This window comes from Vipera ursinii, assembly GCF_947247035.1.
Source record: "Vipera ursinii genome assembly, chromosome: 6".
Taxonomy (NCBI): Eukaryota; Metazoa; Chordata; class Lepidosauria; order Squamata; family Viperidae; genus Vipera; species Vipera ursinii.
In genome coordinates, this window is record NC_139515.1 from 9,575,200 (window position 1) to 9,595,273 (window position 20,074).

Here is a 20,074-nt window from a genome sequence, read left to right on the forward strand (position 1 = left end):
TATGAAGGTTCTCTTAACTACTGAAGCTCTCGTTGGTAACAATGATAAACCAACGAAGAAACTGCACAGCCCATGTTTTTGGACTACCGTTCCCAGAATTCCATCAGGCTGCTCGTGTTTGGTCGAGGTCCTAGAATCCACCGATTGGCCCAAAGAGACGAAGAGCCCGCCTTTCGGTAGAATTTGACTAGTCCTCGCGGGCAGCTCCTATTGGCCCGTACCCTGGAACCTCGGGGTTGCTAAGCAACCGCGTAACCGCTGCGGGGGCGGGGCGTTTGCGCGGCGTGCGTGGAAAAGCTCTGCTTAGGTAATTCAGGGCCGGCCGGGGCGGCGGGTCGAGGCTGGTTCCCCTTCCGAGGAGGGAAACGCTGCAGGCCCGGACAGGGGAGGAAGTCGGGGATGGAGAAATAGGGGAATAAGCATCTCCCCTCGCTTTCTCTCCCTCAGTAAACAGCCCTTCGGATTGGTTGGTATAAAAGCCCCGCCCCTTTCCGGGTGGCAACTCTGCTCCAGGGACTAAGTATCGCGATATTTGGGCTGGTGCGGCGGGAATAGGGGCTCTGCACGTGTGCGGGCAGTTTGTTCACACGTTGGAGGGAAAAGGAGGGAAGCGACCCGCGAGATCAAACCTTTTGGGGGCTTTTCAGGGGCAAACGGTGCGCATCTTAGGAGGGCTGCCCCTTATGCTGTGCGTGGCCCACAGTTGGCTCAGAGATTCAAGTACAGAGTCATATATAAATAGATTCTATAAATATATAGAAATATTGTTTGAATTTCCAATCCAAAACTGGGAACTTGAAGATGGCAGGTCGTTTGCCAATCAGGATACCAAAAAGTAACTAGTAAATTAATACAATAAGATAGTAATAATAGTGTTATATAATATATATTATGCCAGTATAATTTATACATATACATGTACATATACATACACATACACATATTATGTATAAAGGTAAAGGTTCCCCTGCACATGCGTGCTAGTCGTTTCCCAACTCTAGGGGCCGGTGCTCATCTCCGTTTCAAAGCCGAAGAGCCAGCGCTTGTCCGAAGACGTCTCTGTGGTCATGTGGCCGGCATGACTAGACGCCAAAGGCGCACGGAACGCTGTTACCTTCCCACCGGACTGGTCCCTATTTTTCTACTTGCATTTTTTTTTTTATTGAAAAGTTTTAAGATACAATTTTCCTTTAAAAAACCCCCCTTCCCCCTCCCTCCTCCCCCCTCCCTCCCCCCCTCCCTCCTCCCCCCCCTACCTCCCCCCCTCCCTCCTCCCCCCCCTACCTCCCCCCTCCCCCCCCCGACTTCCCAGAGCTAAATACAAGGTATATATATATAAAAAAAAGCAAACATAAACAACCATATACTAACAACTATAAATTCTAAAATCCATCACTCTCTAGCTTATATAGGATAAAACAAACCTTAGCAATATTAAATATATATAACAAACTAAAATAAAAAAAGAAACACTCTCTAGCTTATATAGGATAAAACAAACCTTAATAGTATTAAATATATATTAAAAACAAAAAAAAAGAAAAAAAACCACAAGATAGAAAGAGAAAAAGAAAAAGAAAAAAAAGAAAAAAAGAGTTATTCAAATACTACATAATACTTCTCAACCCTATACTTATCCTAAATAGACTCCATCCATTTTGTCCATTCCATGATATAACGTTCTTACAGATAATCTTTCAAATTAACCAAAATCTTCGCCACCTCAACCAAATCAGAAAACTTTAAAGTCAACTCTTCTATAATCGGCCGTTCCTCTTCCAGTGCCACATCTCTAATTATTCCAAACAAAAAAAAAGATTGCGAACAAAACTTTAACCTCCATTTGAGAATCTTCTGTATATTCCACCAAACTTTAATCCAAAAAACCTCACCCTTTCCACAAAACCACCACATATAAAAATATATTGCGTCTACACCCAAACCTTTTCCCACCTCCCATACTTGACTATAAATACGTCATAGAAATTCCATAGACTTCTGCAAATCCTGCTATTTTCTCTTCTTAGATCGTTTTGCAGCAGCACGCGTCACCCTCTGTTCTATAGGATCATCCGACGAAGTTATATCTTGATCTCCTCCAACACCGTTGTCTTCTATCTGACCATCTTCGGCCTCTTCATGCACTCCTTCTCCAGATCCCTTTTCAGCTTCCAGAAGTGTTAATGGCGTTGCATTTAAAACATTATTGTAGAAATCACGCGCTTGCATCACAGTAACCAGACGGTACCTTTTACCTTCGTGCGTCACCATCAACCCAACTGGGATCTCCCATCTGAACCTTATATCTCGTTGCTTGAGCTCTTGCACCAGAAATGTAAAATCCTTCCTTCTTTTTAAAATCTTTGGAGGAATTTCTTTTAAGACCAAAACTTCTTGATTAGCAATCACAACTTTAGTATCATAAGCAGCTCGTATAACTTCATCTCTAGTTTCCCTTTTTGCAAAATATACCACCACATCTCTAGGCAACTTTCTCTGTCCAGCAATCCATGAATTCACACGAAACACTTTATCCATGCCTCCTTTTATTTCAGATGCTGGCTGTTTCAATACTACTTCGAAAGCCTCAGAAACCAGCTGCTTTAGATCTTCCTTAATATTCTCCTTTAAGCCTCTAATTCTAATGGCAAACTGCATCTGGTAATATTGAGCAAGACTCAGTTCCTTTTCCATTTTATCTTCATTCTCCAATACTTTTGCTTCTAATATAGCATTCTTTTGAGTCAAATCTTCTAGCTTTTCCTCCAATTCTTCCACACAACGAGCCACTTTACACACTGAAGACAAGATGTCTACCTTCATCACTCTGAACTTCTGTTCCATCCTCTCCTCCATTCTCTCCTCCAATTTCTCCAATTTCTCCTCCATCTGTGCAAATCTATCATTAATTGATTCCAAAATTACCTGGGTGTGTTTTTCAAGAGCATCTTGTAAGTCCTTTGATGTCAATACATCAGGAGGATGCAGCGCCTGCAGTAATGATTGTTGCACCGGAGAAGTTCCAGCACTCCGAAGAGTTTTAGGGGGTGGTTTAGCCGCCATCTTTTACCAATTATGACGCACTTTCACTTCAGATTTATAATCCAAAAAAGTCCATCAAGCTGGAGAGTAAAATATAATAATCCTCTTTACCTTTTCCTCTTGAATCGCTCTGCCTGCTCCTTTAATCCATAGTCATTCCTTCAGGCAGGGGTGGTCGCAGACGCCTGGCTCTGCTCCAAGAAATCAGGAGCAGAGGCGCTGGCCAGCTGGGAGCAGCCCAGGCTACGGGGGAGTTCAATCCTTCAGCCGCCCAAGCCATAAGCTCAGGCGGCCCTGGAGAACTCTACCCCTACCTGGGAGCTCGCCCCCTCCTCTTCTCCCGAGGAGGGGGCTTCAAATTCGCCCGAACAGCTGATCGGCGCTGTTTCGGGCGAAAATAACTCAGCTGAGCCGCGGGCAGCCCGGGGAGGCTGTCTTCGGCGCCGCGCCGCCACCGGAAGTCCCTTCTACTTGCATTTTTACGTGCTTTCGAACTGCTAGGTTGGCAGAAGATATTATGTATATAGTTATATAATTAATACTTTGATTTTCTCACTAAAAATATGAGCCATTTATTTTCACTGTGCTAAGAAATTTGCAAACTTTTTTTTTCTATTCCAGCTCATTTTGATAACAAGCTGACTTGCCTCCTCTAATTAGCTTAGGAGATGACTTTAGATTACAAAGTCTGGTGATAAAACTGCAGGCTACAGTATATATCTATTCACAACTGGTACACAAAGCCCATGCGTATCTTCTTTAGCAGAATGACAGAAACAACAAACTGTAAAAATGGCATACAGACCTCAGGCAAAACCGTGAAGATGTTAAAAAATCCTTTTTAGCTAGACTTGCGTTTTCATATTCCTGATAATCAGACTTGTTTTTTTGTTTTTTGTTTTTGCAGAAGCTCCTATGGAAAATTCAGCTCTGTTTATGGACAGTAAGAATATAACCTGTGCATCTTTCTCCTCTGGAGAAGCACATATGACAGATAAGCCTGGTACGTCCTTCAGTAGAGAAGCAGATAGCCCTGAAGACATGTAAGTGGCGATCATGCAGGGTCTTCAGGTTGAGATTTGAATGAACCTTGATTGTCAAAAGTACAACCATGTATACATTGAGATTGGCTGAGCCTCCATCCCGTTGATTGAGGATTTTATTCATTTGAGCATATAGATTGAGGAATTGTAATCTTATCATGTCTCAAGAGGTTGGGGGGAAGGAAGGAAGGAAGGAAGGTTTTTCCATGGTATCAAGCAGCATTTCACAAATTAAATTGGTGTACTACTGGTAGCAAGTAGAACCAAAGACAGGACAAGGCTAAGCACATTGATTTGTGCTTTAGATTGTAAGCCGCCCTGAGTCTTCGGAGAAGGGCGGGATATAAATGGGATTTTTTTTAAAAAAGGCAAAATGGTGCTCTGCAGATGTATTTATTATTTATTTATTAAACTTATTTGCTTGCCTATCTTGCCGTGAGGATACTCGAGAGGGCTTCTTGGGAAGCAAAGATCTTTTCTTCCGCCTTACTTTCTTTTTGGAAGCAAAGGGACAAATCTGGATGTATACTCTAAATACGTACATATTTAGGCTGGGGGGCGGGGGGGGGAAACAAAGGAGAGAAAATCTGGGTCTAAAGCCATGATTATTTATTCCCTTTTTTCATTAGCAGCTCTGCTTTTCAAAAGTATAGCTGCTTTTTTTGTCAAAAGCAATCGGTAAGACTTTTTGGGTGGTATCAAAATAGTTTATAATACAGTTATGGCTTTAATCGATTATGTCCTTACATTTAGTTGCAACATCTTTTCATGAATATTTTGATGACTTTTCCTCTGGTTTTTTTTATGCATGAAAGTTTATTTTTTTAAAAAACAAAAAACATGTACTTTCAGCAAATTAGCCGGTGATGTCTCTGGAGCAACATCCAGTATTGACCTGAAGCCAAAGTTCATGCAGCGGGCCAAAACATGGTCAGATGAAGTTGAAGATCTATACAGATTTCAGCAAGCTGGCTATAGAGATGAAATTGAATATAAGCAAGTAAAGCATGTTGCTGCGGTAAGGCTTAACAGATTTTAAGAATTGCACATTTTCAAGATATGAATAATCTCCTTAGGCTTGTGGTACTCTTTCATTTGTCTCGCCTCCCGGCATGATTTGTGGCTCTCATACACACACACACACACACACACACACACACACACTCATACTCATATATATCTTGAGTGTTTTGAGCACCTCGTTGGCCCAAATATGGGCGAAATCTTGGCTGACTGATGAGAGCAAAGAAGCTTGAAATGGCTGTGTGTGTGTGTGTGTGTGTGTGTGTGTGATATATAAAAATAAATAAAAGGTAAAAGGTTCCCCCGCACATGCGCTCTAGTAATTTCCGACTCTAGGGGCTGGTGCTCATCTTGGTTTCAAAGCCGAAGAGCCAGCGCTTGTCCAAGGACGACTCTGTGGTCATGTGGCTGGCATGACTAGACGCCAAAGGCGCATGGAACGCTGTTACCTTCTCACCGTAGTGGTCCCTATTTTTCTACTTGCATTTTTACGTGCTTTCGAACTGCTAGGTTGGCAGAAGCTGGGACGAGTAACAGGCGCTCACTCTGTTACGTGGCACTCAGGATTCGACCCGCCAAACTGCCGACCTTCAGATCGACAAGCTCAGCGTCCTAACCCACTGAGCCACCGCATCCCATATATATTGTTAAAAATGTGATTTGCTTCCCTTTGCTCTCCCAGGGTATTTTGCTAATAATAATAGTAGCTGAATTAGTGTCTGATAAGCAATAGAAAACTAGTGCAACATATATTAGGCATTATGTTACCTTGTACATTTTTCCTTTTTCCTATCAATCACCAGAAGGAATGATAACCATTTATTTAATTTACATGATGTCTTTTACCTTAGAGGGCTTTTGGGGTGGCTAAGAAGGCAAAATCTGAATAAAGGCTGTTAAAAATCACTCTCGGTGAAAAGATTTTGATTCGTCAACCAAAATCAGAAAACAGGCTAAGCACATTTAATAGGCTTGGGAACGGCACGAGGTACTTTTCATGTGCGGTCAAAAATAGACTTTAGAAAGAGTATTTTGCTAGTTTTAGTGTCCAGTTGCATTCATATTGAATTACATGGCCCTGCAGCCAGTTTATTTGCTTACAGCAAATGCTTTTCTGCTGGTTCCATCATGGGTCCAGTTGGAATCCAAGCTATTTAGGGCTTTAAATTTTCGATTGGGTCCAGAAAATAATATTTAAGTTACTTTAGTGTGCATGACTATGTTACTTATTTCCATTGGGAGACTCTAAAGCAGAGCTGAGCTGATTTTTATCCCTCGCCATTTCTCTCTCTCGAGTCTCTACGCCCTGCCTTAACTCCATGGTTACTTCATGGGCCCGGAGTGCTGGCTTCAAAAGAGCTCTTCTCTGTTTATTCTTTGCCTTCTGTCTCCAAGGAGAGAAGCAAAGGGGGAGAGGTGGGCTACCTCCTGTTAGCTCCCCAGTCTCCAGAGTAGGGATTTTGTGGGAGAGGAAAATGGGATTTCCATTATGTAGAAACACTCATCAGTGAGGGATCGAAAAATGTTGAAATTGGGTAAAAATAGGCCGCGGTGTTGCTGGAGATTATAGGAGAAGCACTTCCTAAGCACACTGCAATAGGGGGAGGGAGGGGCAGCAAATATGCTCAGGCTGCAGGCATCCATCTGACCACCCATATTGTTTTTTTTTAATCTTGGGTTTTTTTCAGGGATTGATGTAATTTTTTTTAATTGTTTTTAACTTTTGTATTTCTTGTTTTAAATACCCTGTAAACCGCCCTGAGTCCTTCGGGAAAGGGCGGTATATAAATCTAATAAAATAAATAAAATAAATAAAAATAAATAAAAAAGTGCATGACACATAACAGTCATTGGCTGGCATGCAGAGCGCTAATCCAGAAAGCTTCTCTATTGGGACAGAAGCTTCTGAAAGCCAGCCAGCCACCTACTTCATAACAAGTCTGCTTTTTTTTTTTAATCTCTCTCAATTCTCAGGAGCACCTGGTGATACGGTATTGTGGGCAGGCCCCAAGTTGCCTGGCCATCAGCCCGGTCAAAGAAACCATGAATTCCCACTAAATTAGGCCTAAACCTTGGAACAAGTAATTGGTTCAGCTACCCGGATAAGGGCATAAAGGATACAGGATGAAGGATCCATGAGAAATAAGATTTTCTTGCCTTTCTAGAGAATACTGACTAACACATTGATGGACAGAACAAACGGAAGGCTATGCCATCCTTGTCTAATCAATAGGACTTGCCTACGTAACAAAAAAAAAGGAGCATTTAGGGATCACAGCTGCATCTCCTGTGTGCTCTTGGCTGCCTCAGCACAGCGTGACTTTGAGCCAAGAAATTGCTGGCAGAGATGCCTTTCCAGAAGGGACCTGTGCCAGTCCCCTTACAAAGAGGCAATTTGAATGATGTCTTGATGCTGAGATTATATTTGTGTTACCTCGTTCAGACTGTGCAATGAAAATATTTTTTCCCCCCTCCTAATCTTCAGAAAACCTAGATTCACCCTGAGGGTCATTTCATCCTGAAAACAGCTCTTCACCTCTGCTCCCTTTTCCCAATTGGTGGAGTCACTTAATGCTGTATAAAAGGACTGAGTTGGTCCTTTTTCTGCTTATTCTAAAAAACTCCCCCCCCCTTCTAATCGCATTGAAAACATCCGCTAATTTGTGTTCTTGCCTTCAGCCAAATCTGCAATGGTGGTAAATTTGATGGTCTTCCTCAAAACTTCGTGACTAATCCTTTCTCCCTGATAAGAGTGAATTTTGAGAGCATGGAAAACACTCATATTTACTAATGAAAAGCCTCAAAAGTATCTCTTAACGGAGTCTTTTGGTCAAGACTTCTGACTGGAAGTTACTGATTAAGGCTACAAAATACGCGCAACACAAGAAACCTTAAGCCTCGGTTGAATCTTTACAAGAATAAAGGGACAGGAGAATTCGTGCTCAAAGCCAGCTTTAAGTCAACTGAGCCCTGAAACTCAAAATGTTCCCAGTTGAACAGAATGAAAAGTCACAGAATTCCATATCAATAAAATTAGCTGGGAGAGATTGTGAAATCCTTGGGAGAGATTGCGAAATCCTGAATTTCTTCTATCTGCATTGTCAACTTTGGATCAGGTTTGGGATCCTGTGATCAGCATGCCTGGCCGCCGCCTCCCATATATTTCTCTATGGTATAAAATATGTAGCCCTTTTTTTGGGTCACATAACAGGTAGTCCTCGATTTACGACCACAATAGAGCTCAAAATTCCTATATATTTTTTTGGTAAAAATTTTATTAATTTTTTCCATACAATTCAATAGTACTCATTCAACAACATGTTGTCTGAGTTTATCATTCACTAATACGAATTTAATTCCTAATCCTTTATTCTTTTCTCCAGCCCCTGATAAAATAGGTCCCAAGTCTGACAGTATTCTGTTTCTTCTTTTTCTTTCAGCCTCATAGTAAGTCTGTCCATTTCTGCCCATTCTAATATTTTTTTTAATTATTTCTTCCTCTGATGGCAATTCTGCCTTTTTCCAATATTGTGGCAAATACGATTTTTGCCGCTGTTATCACAGGTAAAATCGAATATATACTTTGGTTTATCAATCTTTTCTGGAATATAGTACCTAATAAAATAAAAATTCTATTGTTAAGTGAGACGTTTGTTAAGGTGAGCTTTGCCCCATTTTACGATTTTTCTTGCCACCGTTGCTAAGCGAATCACTGTGGTTGGTAAATTAGTAACACCGTTGCTAAGTGAATCTGGCTTCCCCCCTCGACTTTACTTGGTCGCAAAAGAGGGAATCACGTGACCCCAGGAGACACTGCGACCGTCATAAATATGAACCAGTTGCCAAGCCAGCCTGAATTCTGATCACATGGCCATGGGGGGGGGATGGTGCAAAGGCGGTGGTGGCGTTGAAAAAACGGTCACAAGTCCCTTTTTTCATTGTTATAACTTTGAACGGTCACTAAATGAACTCATGTAATTCGAGGACCACCAAGGAGCCTTGGTGGAGCAGTGGGCTAATGCCTCCTTAAGTAACACCAGCTGCCTGCAATTAGTGCAGGTTCGAGTCCCACCAGGCTCAAGGTTGACTCAGCCTTCCATCCTTCCGAGGTAGGTAAAATGAGGACCCAGATTGTTGGGGGCAATTAAGCTGACTTTGTAATAATGCCGCTTGGGGTGTGTGTGAAAGCCCTAATAAGCAGGCATATACATAGAATGAAGGCTACTGCTAAGCTTGTAAGCCGCCCTGAGTCTTCGGAGAAGGGCGGGATATAAATGGGATTAAAATAAAATAAATAAATAAATAAATAAATTTAGGTTTCACTAGCAGGATCTGCAGGTAAGCTCAGCCATTCCAAGAACCCACAGGCACTTCCCTTCTTCTTGTTTGCATGCAGGTGGAAAGGTGGCCAGAAACCGGATTTGTGAAGAAGCTTCAAAGGAAGGACAACACGTTCTACTATTACGATAAGGAAAGAGAATGTGAGGACAAAGAAGTCCATAACGTTAAAATGTATGGCTACTGATCTCTGTCTCATCCACTGTTTTTAGAAATGATTTTTTTTGCATTCAATAGAATGGGACCCATTAAAAGGTTTTGAAGAGTCACTTGATCTTATTTTACGTATGGCTCCACTCTGTGGGGGAAAAAACAGCAAAATTGAAGATGTTTTTTAATGAGCAATGTAAAAATAAATTGATTTTGAGATCCCTGTTAGTTTGTGTGTTTCTGTGTGTGTGTGGGGGGGGGGTCACTCTGAAGGCTGTGAAGATATATCTGTTTACCTGGAGATGGAACGACTTGGCTTGGCCTACTTCATATATTTTAATGTATGTTCTGTGTAATGTGGTTGTAACTTTCTCCCTGGCTCTCCAGTTCCATTTCACTTCAGTTTCAGTAGGTGAATTTTGTAAGAAAGCTTTAGCCCTAACCAAAGCCAAATTGCTACCTTTAATGCTTTAAAAGGGAAAGGATGAGATTGTGAGGTCCTTGGTGCTCTCTGAGTTGGTGGTTTTCTTACAGAATTTCCTGACCCAACAAGGGAACATCATCAATGCTAGAAGGGTGTGGTGTTTGTGGGGAGGAGGAGGAGGAGGCAGCAAACTGTGGGGTCCCTATTGGTCCCTATTTTTCTACTTGCATTTTTTACGTGCTTTCGAACTGCTAGGTGGGCAGAAGCTGGGACGAGTAACAGGTGCTCACTCTGCTACGCGGCACTTGGGATTCGACCCGCCAAACTGCCGATCTTCTGATCGACATACCTAGGAAGTCTTTAATGCACGATTCGTTTCTATATGATAAAAGGTGCTTTCCTGAAAATATATTACGTGTATTGTATGTTGCTACTCTGAGGTGGAACCTTTATTATTGTTTATCTTGAAGGTCAGTAGTTCCCCTTTATGAGATTTATGCTACCATGTGAGCTTTTTTTGATACGTCCTACCTAAATGGGAGGTGCCTACCTTCCTTCAGCAGTTTGCACAGAAAGGAAAATCGAGGCCTTCTCTGAATTAAGAGTGGAAAGGCCCGGATAATTAATTTGCCGGCACTGGGCTTTTGTATTTCTTTTGCTTTCCCCCAGGCACGGCAATAACAACAGGCAAAAGTGGACCTTTCCATTGCCCTCCCAATCCTCCCTTGCTGTTCCTACCTGAAAGCAGAAGATGCCTGACGGACCGTCTGTCATTTAGCAGAGACCGAGAACGAAGTACAAACGTACCCAAGCGGGCAGGAGATCTTTGGATCGGGGCACTAGGCCATTTTGGTAGCCAGGTCTGGCATTCCTCACGTTCCTTATCGCGGGGTCCTCAACTTTGGCAACTTTAAGACTTGTGGACTTCAACTCCCAGAATTCCTCAGCCAGCAAAGCTAGGCCATTTTGATAGCCAGGTCTGGCATTCCTCGCGTTCCTTATTGCGGGGTCCTCAACTTTGGCAACTTTAAGACTTGTGGACTTCAACTCCCAGAATTCCTCAGCCAGCAAAGCTAGGCCATTTTGGTAGCCTGGTCTGGCATGCCTTACGTTCCTTATCGCGGGATACTCAACCTTGGCAACTTTAAGACTTGTGGACTTCAACTCCCAGAATTCCTCAGCCAGCACAGCTGCACCATTTTCATAGCCAGGTCTGGCATTCCTCATGTTCCTTATTGTGGGGTCTTCAACCTTGGCAACATTAAGACTTGTGGACTTCAACTCCCAGAATTCCTCAGCTAGCAAAGCTACGCCATTTTGGTAGCCAGGTCTGGCATTCCTCATGTTCCTTATCGCGGGGTCTTCAACCTTGGCAACTTTAAGACTTGTGGACTTAAAGAGGAATTCTGGGAGTTGAAGTCCACAAGTCTTAAAGTTGCCAAGGTTGAGGAGCCCTGCCTTATTGTGCTCTTAATACAAGAAGCTTCCTCAATCTCTACCTTCTTCCAGATCTGCTACCAAGTTCCAGGAGAAAGGTCCATACAGTCTGCCTGAAGGGTGCCGGTTAAGGGGAATCGTTTGCCTCCATGCAGCTGTAGTACCAATAAATCAAATATTTGCTAAAAGGTGAGAGTGACCTCTTTAATAGCCGGAGTTGGGCAGCCATAAGCAGATTAAAAAGTACAAAACAAATGTAATATCAGATTCCACATTAATATAAAACAGCACAGCGACATTCTAAGTGTTTGGAGGTCTCTGGGGCAAACCTATGTTGTCCTGGAGGAACAAAATAAGACAGACGGGCGCTGAGCTTTTATGGGAACGGAGAGCAGGCAGAGACATCCTTTGGCCTTCTGGTAATTTAAAGCTAGCTCGCTTTCTTTCAGCAGGATACCTGCTTGTTTGGATGTATCAAATTTCACTGCTGAATATAAGAGGGGCCTAATGATGAGATGTGGGAGAAATAAGAATACATAAAACCCACTTGCCTGCATGTATAATGAGATTTTGTTAGCTTTGAACCTCCGGGTTCATTGCTGGATCCTTACCAAGAGAACAATTGAATTCTTTGAAGGAATATTCTGTCTCTACAGATTCTGTCTGTAACGATTCCTTTTCTTATATAAAGTTTTGTTAGAGGTTTTTACAAATCACATAAAAACTAACGGACTAATAAAGGGCAGAAACAGGAGAGAGAGAGAAAGTAAAAGCTCGGAGAACAAAGAATTCAAAAGAAAAATGAGGAAGCAACAGCTTTTTGATGGGGAACAAGATTGGAAAAATAAAAGCTTTCCAGGGGAGGCGCATAGCTTAGTGGCAGAATTTATTTGTTTTCTTGCAAAAGATCCAGGCTAGTCCCTGAATTCTCCAGCCGAAAAAATTCAGCTGCCAGAGCTGAGGGAGGCCAGTATCCATTGCAGTCCATTAAGGCAGACTTTGATGGATTAAGGCATGAAGACAGCATGAAATGACCCACCAATTCCATGATTCTTTAAAATGTATATTGAAACCACATTATTCAATGTGTACTGCACTGTAGATTTCTTTAGTACACCCTTAGGACAAAGAACAGTACCAGGAAATCAACCTCTAAACAATATTAGCCGGTATCATAATGAAATGCAGGTAGTCCTCGCCTTACGACCAGATTTGAGCCCCAAATTTTTGTTGCTGAATGAAAATTTGTTCAGCGGATTTTGGCCCTATTTTAACTACCTTCCTTGCCACAGTTGTTAAGTGAATCACTGCATTTGTTAAGTTAGTAACCCGGTTGTTAAGTGAGTCCCCCCATTGACTTTGCTTGTCAAAAGGTCGCAAAAGGGGGTCACGTGACCCCCAGGACACTGCGACCGTCATAAATGTGAGTCAGTTGTCAAGCATCTGAATTTTGAACAGGTTACCGTGGGGATGCTGCAAAGGTCGTAAGCATGAAAAACGGTCATAAATCACTTTTTTGCAGTGCCGTTGCAACTTTGAACAGCCACTAAATCAGGGGTGTCAAACTCAATTTCATTGAGGGCCGCATCAGCATTGCGGTTGCCCTCAGGGGGCCGGGTGGGTATGGCCAGGGTGGGCGTGGCCTACTGGGTGGGCGTGGCTAGAGTGGGTGTGGCCTACTGGGTGGGCGTGGCCAGCTCTACATCGTTGGCATCAAGGGTGCCTATGGGGGCCTGGGCAGGAGTGGGACAGGTCTGAGGGTCTCTGGCAGAAGGAGGGTCTCTGGGCCAGGGCCAAGGAAGTGGGGGGCCTTTCCCTCACTGTTTCCAGGATGGCTTCGCGGGCCACATGAAACCACTTTGCGGGCCGGATCTGGCCCCTGGGCCTTGTGTTTGACATGTCTGCACTAAATGATCTGTCGTAAGCTGAGGACTGCCTGTAATACAATTAAGACATTTCCTAATTTAATACAGTAGTATAAACAATTCTTGGTACAAATTTGGGACAATTACAGCAAATGAGATTGTATGTGACCAGTTTTATCCTATTCGGGGCTCATCACATGTATGTAGCTAGGAATCTTTCAGTGGTGTTCAAACGTTTCCTGTATCCGAATTGAATTTATTAAATTTATGGGCTTTTGCACTGACCCGCCTGCCAATCTGAAGCGTGGAATTTCAGCTTTAATCCCAAGGTTGTAATAATAGAATCGGAAAATAATTCCAACTGAAACCAATAAGTCAAACATGCATGCTGAGTTAGTAGGACTCAACTTACTCTGAGAAGCGTTTGTTGATTGGACAGGATCAAACACAGTTGGACTATTGCCTAAATCGGGGGGGGTTGGCAACCTCGGCTCTTTTATGACTCATGGACTTCAAGAGGCAAAGTTGCCTACTCCTGGCCTAAATAAATGCCCAATAGTCCTTTTTGGAAGGTTTGGGATGCTTATTTTTGTCCTGTTCAGTGACCCCTGCCTGTTCTGTTCCAGCCTACGACCGGCCCTGTTTGAATGTCAGGGACAGCCCCTTTTTACAATCAACAGGAAAAAAACCAACCAAATTTATTTACAAAGAGTTCAAACAAAAGTTAAACGAAAAGTTCAAACAAGACTTAAACCAAAAGGTTAAACAAGAGTTAAGCAAAAATAACAGACCAGGACTCTAGCAGAAGATCTTCAAACGGTTGCCTTTAGCAACCAGCACTTCCAACACATTCCCCTTTTATCAGCAGTCCCAAGGTGTGGCTTCTCATTGCCTTCTCCTGAGTTGCCTCATTGCCTTCCTTTGTTCTGCTCTGCTAGATTGCCTCCTGCTCCTAGCGTCCCTGAACAAAGCCAGCTGTGGATCGTCTTCTTCCAATCCTTCATGCTCACACAGCTAAGTCTGAGGAGGAACAAGACGGGAGGGGCCAGGCTGAGAGTCCTGCAGTGCATTAGAATCTTCCTCTGACACCTAACCCCTCCTCCTCATCTATCTATCTATCTATCTATCTATCTATCTATCTATCTATCTATCTATCATCTATCTATCTATCATCTATCTATCTATCTATAAGACCTTTTTTGCGATCCAGTCAAGGCTGATGTAGCTAACCTGGGCAGCTCACTCAGAGAAATGATGTGCTTTCTTAAAAAAAGAAGTGTCAAATAAAGGCGAAGACTCCCTCCAGTCGGGCTGTCCTTGTGGCTTTTTTGGCCCTAACATAGAACTAGCTTCTACACAGCTACCTGCTTCTGCTTTTATATTCCCATCTTGCCCGCAGCCCTGGCATGGTCTCACATTAAAGGTAAAGGGTTCCCCCTGCACATGCGTGCTAGTTGTTTCCGACTCTAGGGGCCGGTGCTCATCTCCGTTTCAAAGCCGAAGAGCCAGCGCTTGTCCGAGGACGTCTCCGTGGTCATGTGGCCGGCATGACTAGATGCCAAAGGCGCACGGAACACTGTTACCTTCCCACCGTAGTGGTCCCTATTTTTCTACTTGCATTTTTACATGCTTTCGAACTGCTAGGTTGGCAGAAGCTGGGACGAGTAACAGGCGTTCATTCTGTTATGCGGCACTCGGGATTCGACCCGCCAAACTGCTGACCTTCTGATCGACAAGCTCAGCGTCCTAACCCACTGAGCCACCGCATCCCTAATTGGTCTCACTTAATCCCACTTAGCCTCTTGTCATCTCAGCCCAGGTTGGCTTGGCGCTGCGCTGCCACCCGTTGAGGACTTGAAGCAAGCCCAGCTTTCACCCTTGGTGACGCTCAGTTGCAAGGAAGCCCGGGGGGGGGGGGGGAAGAGATTTTTGCTTTAGAAGGAGCGAGGGGGCTGGTCTTGGCTAGCATGTTCCCTTTGGAAGGCTCCTGCGTCAGGCTTGCGTTCTGTACCACTCTGGGGCAAATCTGGGCTGTCCCCGTTTCTTGCAGAAGGTCCCCAAAGGTGGTTTTTCAGGAGGCAACTGGATTTTTTTTTTTGGCTTTCCTTTGAAGACGTTTCGCTTCTCGTCCAAGAAGCTTCTTCAGCTCTGACTTGGATGGTGGGGTCCTGGGATGAGAAGCGAAACGTCTTCAAAGGAAAACAAAAGGAAAAACAAGAAAGTCCAGGTGCCTCCTGAAAAACCCCCTTTGGGGCAACAATGACCTGGATGACTGAGCATCTCCATGGACGTTTCTTGCAGAAGGTTTCTTGCAATTCCAAATGAGTTTCGTACACCTGTCCAGAAGGGGCAGCCTGGATGCCACGGGCGTTGCTGCCACGCAGATCGTTCCCCTACCAGCAAAGCCTGGGACGGAGGAAGTGGCAAATTCTGTCGCCTCCCCTTCATTTGGGGCCAGGGGCTCTTAACCTACCCCTCCACACACACACACACACACAGAGAGAGACACACTTTCCCTCAGTTCACTTTCTCCTCATCTGGGAACAGCAAATCTCCAACCGAAACAGTGGATATGTTTGCCTCCCCACCTATTTCTTTCCTGGGATGAAAGGACTTTTTAACTTTATTTTTCCATCCCGCTCAGGCTGGTATAGATAGTCCTTGGCTTACCACAGTTAAGCCCAGAATTATTCTCCTAAATTGTGCTGTCGTTAAAGCGGATCACCAGGTGAGGGTGCCTGGTTTTACGACTTTTTCCCCCCTTTGGCGACGGTCATTAAACACGGTGGTTAAATGTCTCGGTTGTTAAGTGAGCCCATTGTAATCAATGGGTGTTTGGGTTGGAAACCAGGCCAGTTTAAACAGCATAAATTGCAGCCACAGTGGTTGTTTTGAATGCAGGTGAATTGCCAATCCCGTGACCACGTTGTGTGTGTTGGTGGTGTGTACTTGTCAACCATTGGAACCTTGAAAGTGGGTCGTAACTAACTCTGGGGGTCCACTGTAACCCTCAACAGTCATCCAGTGAAGGTTGCAAGTTGCTAAGTTGCCAGGTTGGGATGATGAAAGTTACCATCAAAAGGACCAAGATGAGACATACTTGCTTTTCAAATCTTTTTTAACTGTCATGGCTCCTGCTGTGGAATCATCACAACCTGAAGTTCTATCCTGAAGATGTGGCTTTTCCAGTGACTGATATTCTTCTGGTGCTCTGGAAACTACAGGTCATCCTGGATCTTTCGGGGAGGTGGGGGGAAAGGAAAACGAGGGCAACTGCCTGTAGAAGGTCCCAAAACAAGGTATGATTAAACAAGGTGTGGTTGGTTCTTGTAGAACTATTCAAAATGTAAACTCAAGAGCGTTCTTGAAAATTCGGCTTTTCGTCACTAGACTTGAGGTCTCCGTAGAGCTGGCAGGTTTTGCCACGAGCATCCGTCAGTAAATAAAAATAAAACCTTGGGCAAGCTGGCATTAAGAGATCAAGGCTCCATCTTCAGATGTTTGCATTAACTTAGTTCAACAAAGGTGAGCTTTGATTTGAGCTAGAAGGATTTAATATTTCTTTTAAATAATAGTTTGGGCTTACGTACGGTTGGCTTCATATGTGGATTTTAAATTGCTTCTCATGTGTAAGTTAAAATATGCATAGGTTTACACAACTCATTCAACTAAAAACGTATCTATTTGAGCAATCTGACCTGGTCTGATGGGTTAGGGTTTAATATGTCTTAATTATTGTTTTAACCTTGGGCATTTATTTAATCGCTTTTAACTTTTGTATCCTGTTTTGTATTTATTGCCCTGTACACCGCCCTGAGTCCTTCGGGAGAAGGGCGGTATAAAAATATAATAAATAAATAAATAAATAAATAAATAAATGGTATAAAAATATAATAAATAAATAAATAAATAAATAAATAAATAAATAAATAATGTTCCCCAGCTGGAGTTCTCTAGACCAGCATCAGATACAACAAAATGTTGGTCACCTCTTAAAACATGATTTAAAATTATGATGAGGAATATTGGGAAATACAGCATTTGGGCTTTGCTATAGTCCTCTGTGACTATGAGTGATAGAGACCTTTAAAAAAAACCCATCAATTTCATAGCCACCGTAAATTCTCAGAAAAGGAACATTTCAGATGACAAAATGAGAAGCAAAACCGGTCTTCGCTTCTGGTTACTTCTTTCCAAAGAATCCTGGAAACGATGGCTAGGAGAAGAATTTGAATGGGTTTACTTAGAAAATGCATAAAACTACAGTTTACAGAATTCCATGACAGTTAAGCCATTTTAATCCATACAGAGCAAAGTCCTCACAACTTGTTCCAATGTTAACAATGTCGAAATCAATGGCGCTGTTCAAAAATTGCCAATGTAGACTGCCTGTTATTTGTCTTTTAACCAATCAAGATTAAGAGGAAAAAAGGAATAACGTTTCAACTATTTTATTTCATTAATGTTGCTTATTTTGGATATGCCTTTCTTCTTCTTCAAGGATTCAAACGCCTAAAGAGGGTTTATATATTTTCTGCTTTGGAAATTAACTCAGGTTGGGCTAATGTAGAAAAGATTCTTTGGAGATAATTATTTTGGGTCCCCCTTCCCCCTTTTTGTTTTACACATCACATAAAGATTCTCCAACATTTTTGATGAATATTTTGTTAGATGCAACGAACAGTAGAAACGAAACTTTTCTGTAGACATAAATAGAATTATTTTTCAAAGATACTGTGGTAAGAATGTGGCTGTTTCTGCTTTCTGTTCTGTGCTGTTATGTATGTGAAGGAAATTATGACTAGCCCCAAAGCTCAGAAGATAACCGGTGACCAACCCAGATGGGATTCTACCAAAAACAAAATTGGTATCGACACAAAACCGTTACCTCCCTTACGTTTCTGCATCCAGGAGGGAAGGAGGCTTAGAAAGAAGAAATTGCAGCATTTTTGGCTGCTGCCCAATTGCCCCCCCCATCCCTACCCCCATGCTGGCTTCTCTGCCATAACAATAACCAGGTTTGGAAAACCTGTTAAGATCTTGGAGTGTAAGGTAAAGGTAAAGGTAAAGGTTCCCCCGCACTTGCGTGCTAGTCGTTTCCGACTCTAGGGGCCGCTGCTCATCTCCGTTTCAAAGCCGAAGAGCCAGCGCTTGTCCGAGGATGTCTCCGTGGTCATGTGGCCGGCATGACTAGACGCCAAAGGCGCACGGAACGCCGTTACCTTCCCACCGGAGTGGTCCCTATTTTTCTACTTGCATTTTTACGTGCTTTCGAACTGCTAGGTTGGCAGGAGCTGGGACGAGTAACAGGCGCTCGCTCTGTTATGCGGCACTCGGGATTCGACCTGCCAAACTGCTGACCTGACTGACAAGCTCAGCGTCCCAACCCACTGAGCCACCGCTCAGTGTAGTGGGGGAAAAATGGATGTCAAGAATTCAAATACTTTTATTGTTACGTGGGAACCGCTTCTAGGCTTTGTGCTTGAGGCGGAAAAAAAGTGAAATTTTGATTTTGGGTTTTACCAATTAGATAGACTTGATGTTATCGAAATGACTGGTTTATATTCTTTTGTAAAGGTAAGAAGTTGAGGTTTGATGTTGATATTCTAATTTACTGCCCCAAAGGAAGTCAGAAGTCAATGCCTTTTTTTCTTTTTTTTCTCCCTTACCTTATTTCTTTACTCCCTTTCCCCTTCCCTAACTTTTCCGATATTTGCTTTTGTATTTTCATTGCATCGTATATTATAAACTAATAAAACTTTTGGAACAAAGAATTCCAGGGACATCATACTGGGGACATTCCTATTATGAAATGATTCTATCAATCCAGTAAATCGGTGGTTTTCTACTTTTCCAGAGTACAAACAAAACACTTCTCGTAAACGGGTTTCTTTTCCTACCAAACTGGTTTTGTTTTCTTTTTCCCCTGGCCAGATTAAAATATTTAATAATTACTTGATCTAATCTTGAGTGGTCCTCAAAGAGACTCTATGAAGTGCTTGTTAAACACGGGAAACTCTGCAGCTCTTTATTTGATTGATTTCAAAAAGCTGGAAAGCCTTTCATATTTTGATTTTCCTTCCCGTCAGACAGTATGTTTTTTTCTCCAGGTGCTCTATCAATCCGACACAAAGCTGTTCTTCCCCCATCAGATTTCAAAAGCATAACTTGGCTGAATAATGTTCTCCGTGCAAGGAAAAAAAAAACACTTGGGAAAAATACAAAGACTTCTTCACAAACTATAGAGGTTGGATGGGAACAGAATTTGGGTCCTTAAACTCAATGAGTTCCAGGTTCAAGAACTTTTTAAATGGCGATTTTTTTTGCTGCTAAAATGTGAGCTAAACCAGAAATTGTTTTACTGTGTTATGCAGAATATAAAAGCACGGGACAAAAGTCACTGCTGTAAAAGGAACAAGGAAGAGCATTAAAGCAATTGAAAGGTGCATAAAACCTATCAGATATTTTTCAACATACATCTTAATTTAAACTGTTCAAAGGATGTACGCCACACTGCATTCACCGGGGTTAAGGCCGGTCAAGAAATAAATGAAGCCATGAAAAAAGGATATGAAACTTTAATCCTGCTGTTTTGTCTTAGGCTTACTTTTATCAGCACAGTTCATCTTTAGCTTTTTAACACTGAACGAAACTTAATTTACACCCCACCTTTATTATTATTTTTATAAATAAGTCAAGATGGCAAACATCAGTACCTTATTCCTATTTTCAAAGCGTTCCCTTTTGAATGC

The 20,074-nt window shown here is 42.7% G+C and overlaps 1 protein-coding gene across 1 annotated transcript; it reads left to right on the forward strand.

The window, feature by feature from the left end:
- The first annotated feature begins 342 nt into the window (after nt 1-342).
- Nucleotides 343-9,808, forward strand: MEIG1 (meiosis/spermiogenesis associated 1). Its single transcript, XM_083366374.1, has 4 exons — nt 343-470; nt 3,950-4,085; nt 4,938-5,103; nt 9,505-9,808. Exons 2-4 carry the CDS (start codon nt 3,958-3,960, stop codon nt 9,631-9,633), a joined length of 423 nt encoding a protein of 140 aa, XP_083222500.1. The 5' UTR covers nt 343-470; nt 3,950-3,957; the 3' UTR covers nt 9,634-9,808.
- Nucleotides 9,809-20,074: the final 10,266 nt, after the last annotated feature.

Excerpts from the sequence above, each read along its gene's own strand:
- MEIG1 (XM_083366374.1), top strand. The coding sequence starts at position 3,958 with ATGGAAAATTCAGCTCTGTTTATGGACAGTAAGAATATAACCTGTGCA. Across the intron at positions 4,086-4,937 it reads GCAGATAGCCCTGAAGACAT|CAAATTAGCCGGTGATGTCT; the intron begins GTAAGTGGCGAT and ends ATGTACTTTCAG. Across the intron at positions 5,104-9,504 it reads AAGTAAAGCATGTTGCTGCG|GTGGAAAGGTGGCCAGAAAC; the intron begins GTAAGGCTTAAC and ends GTTTGCATGCAG.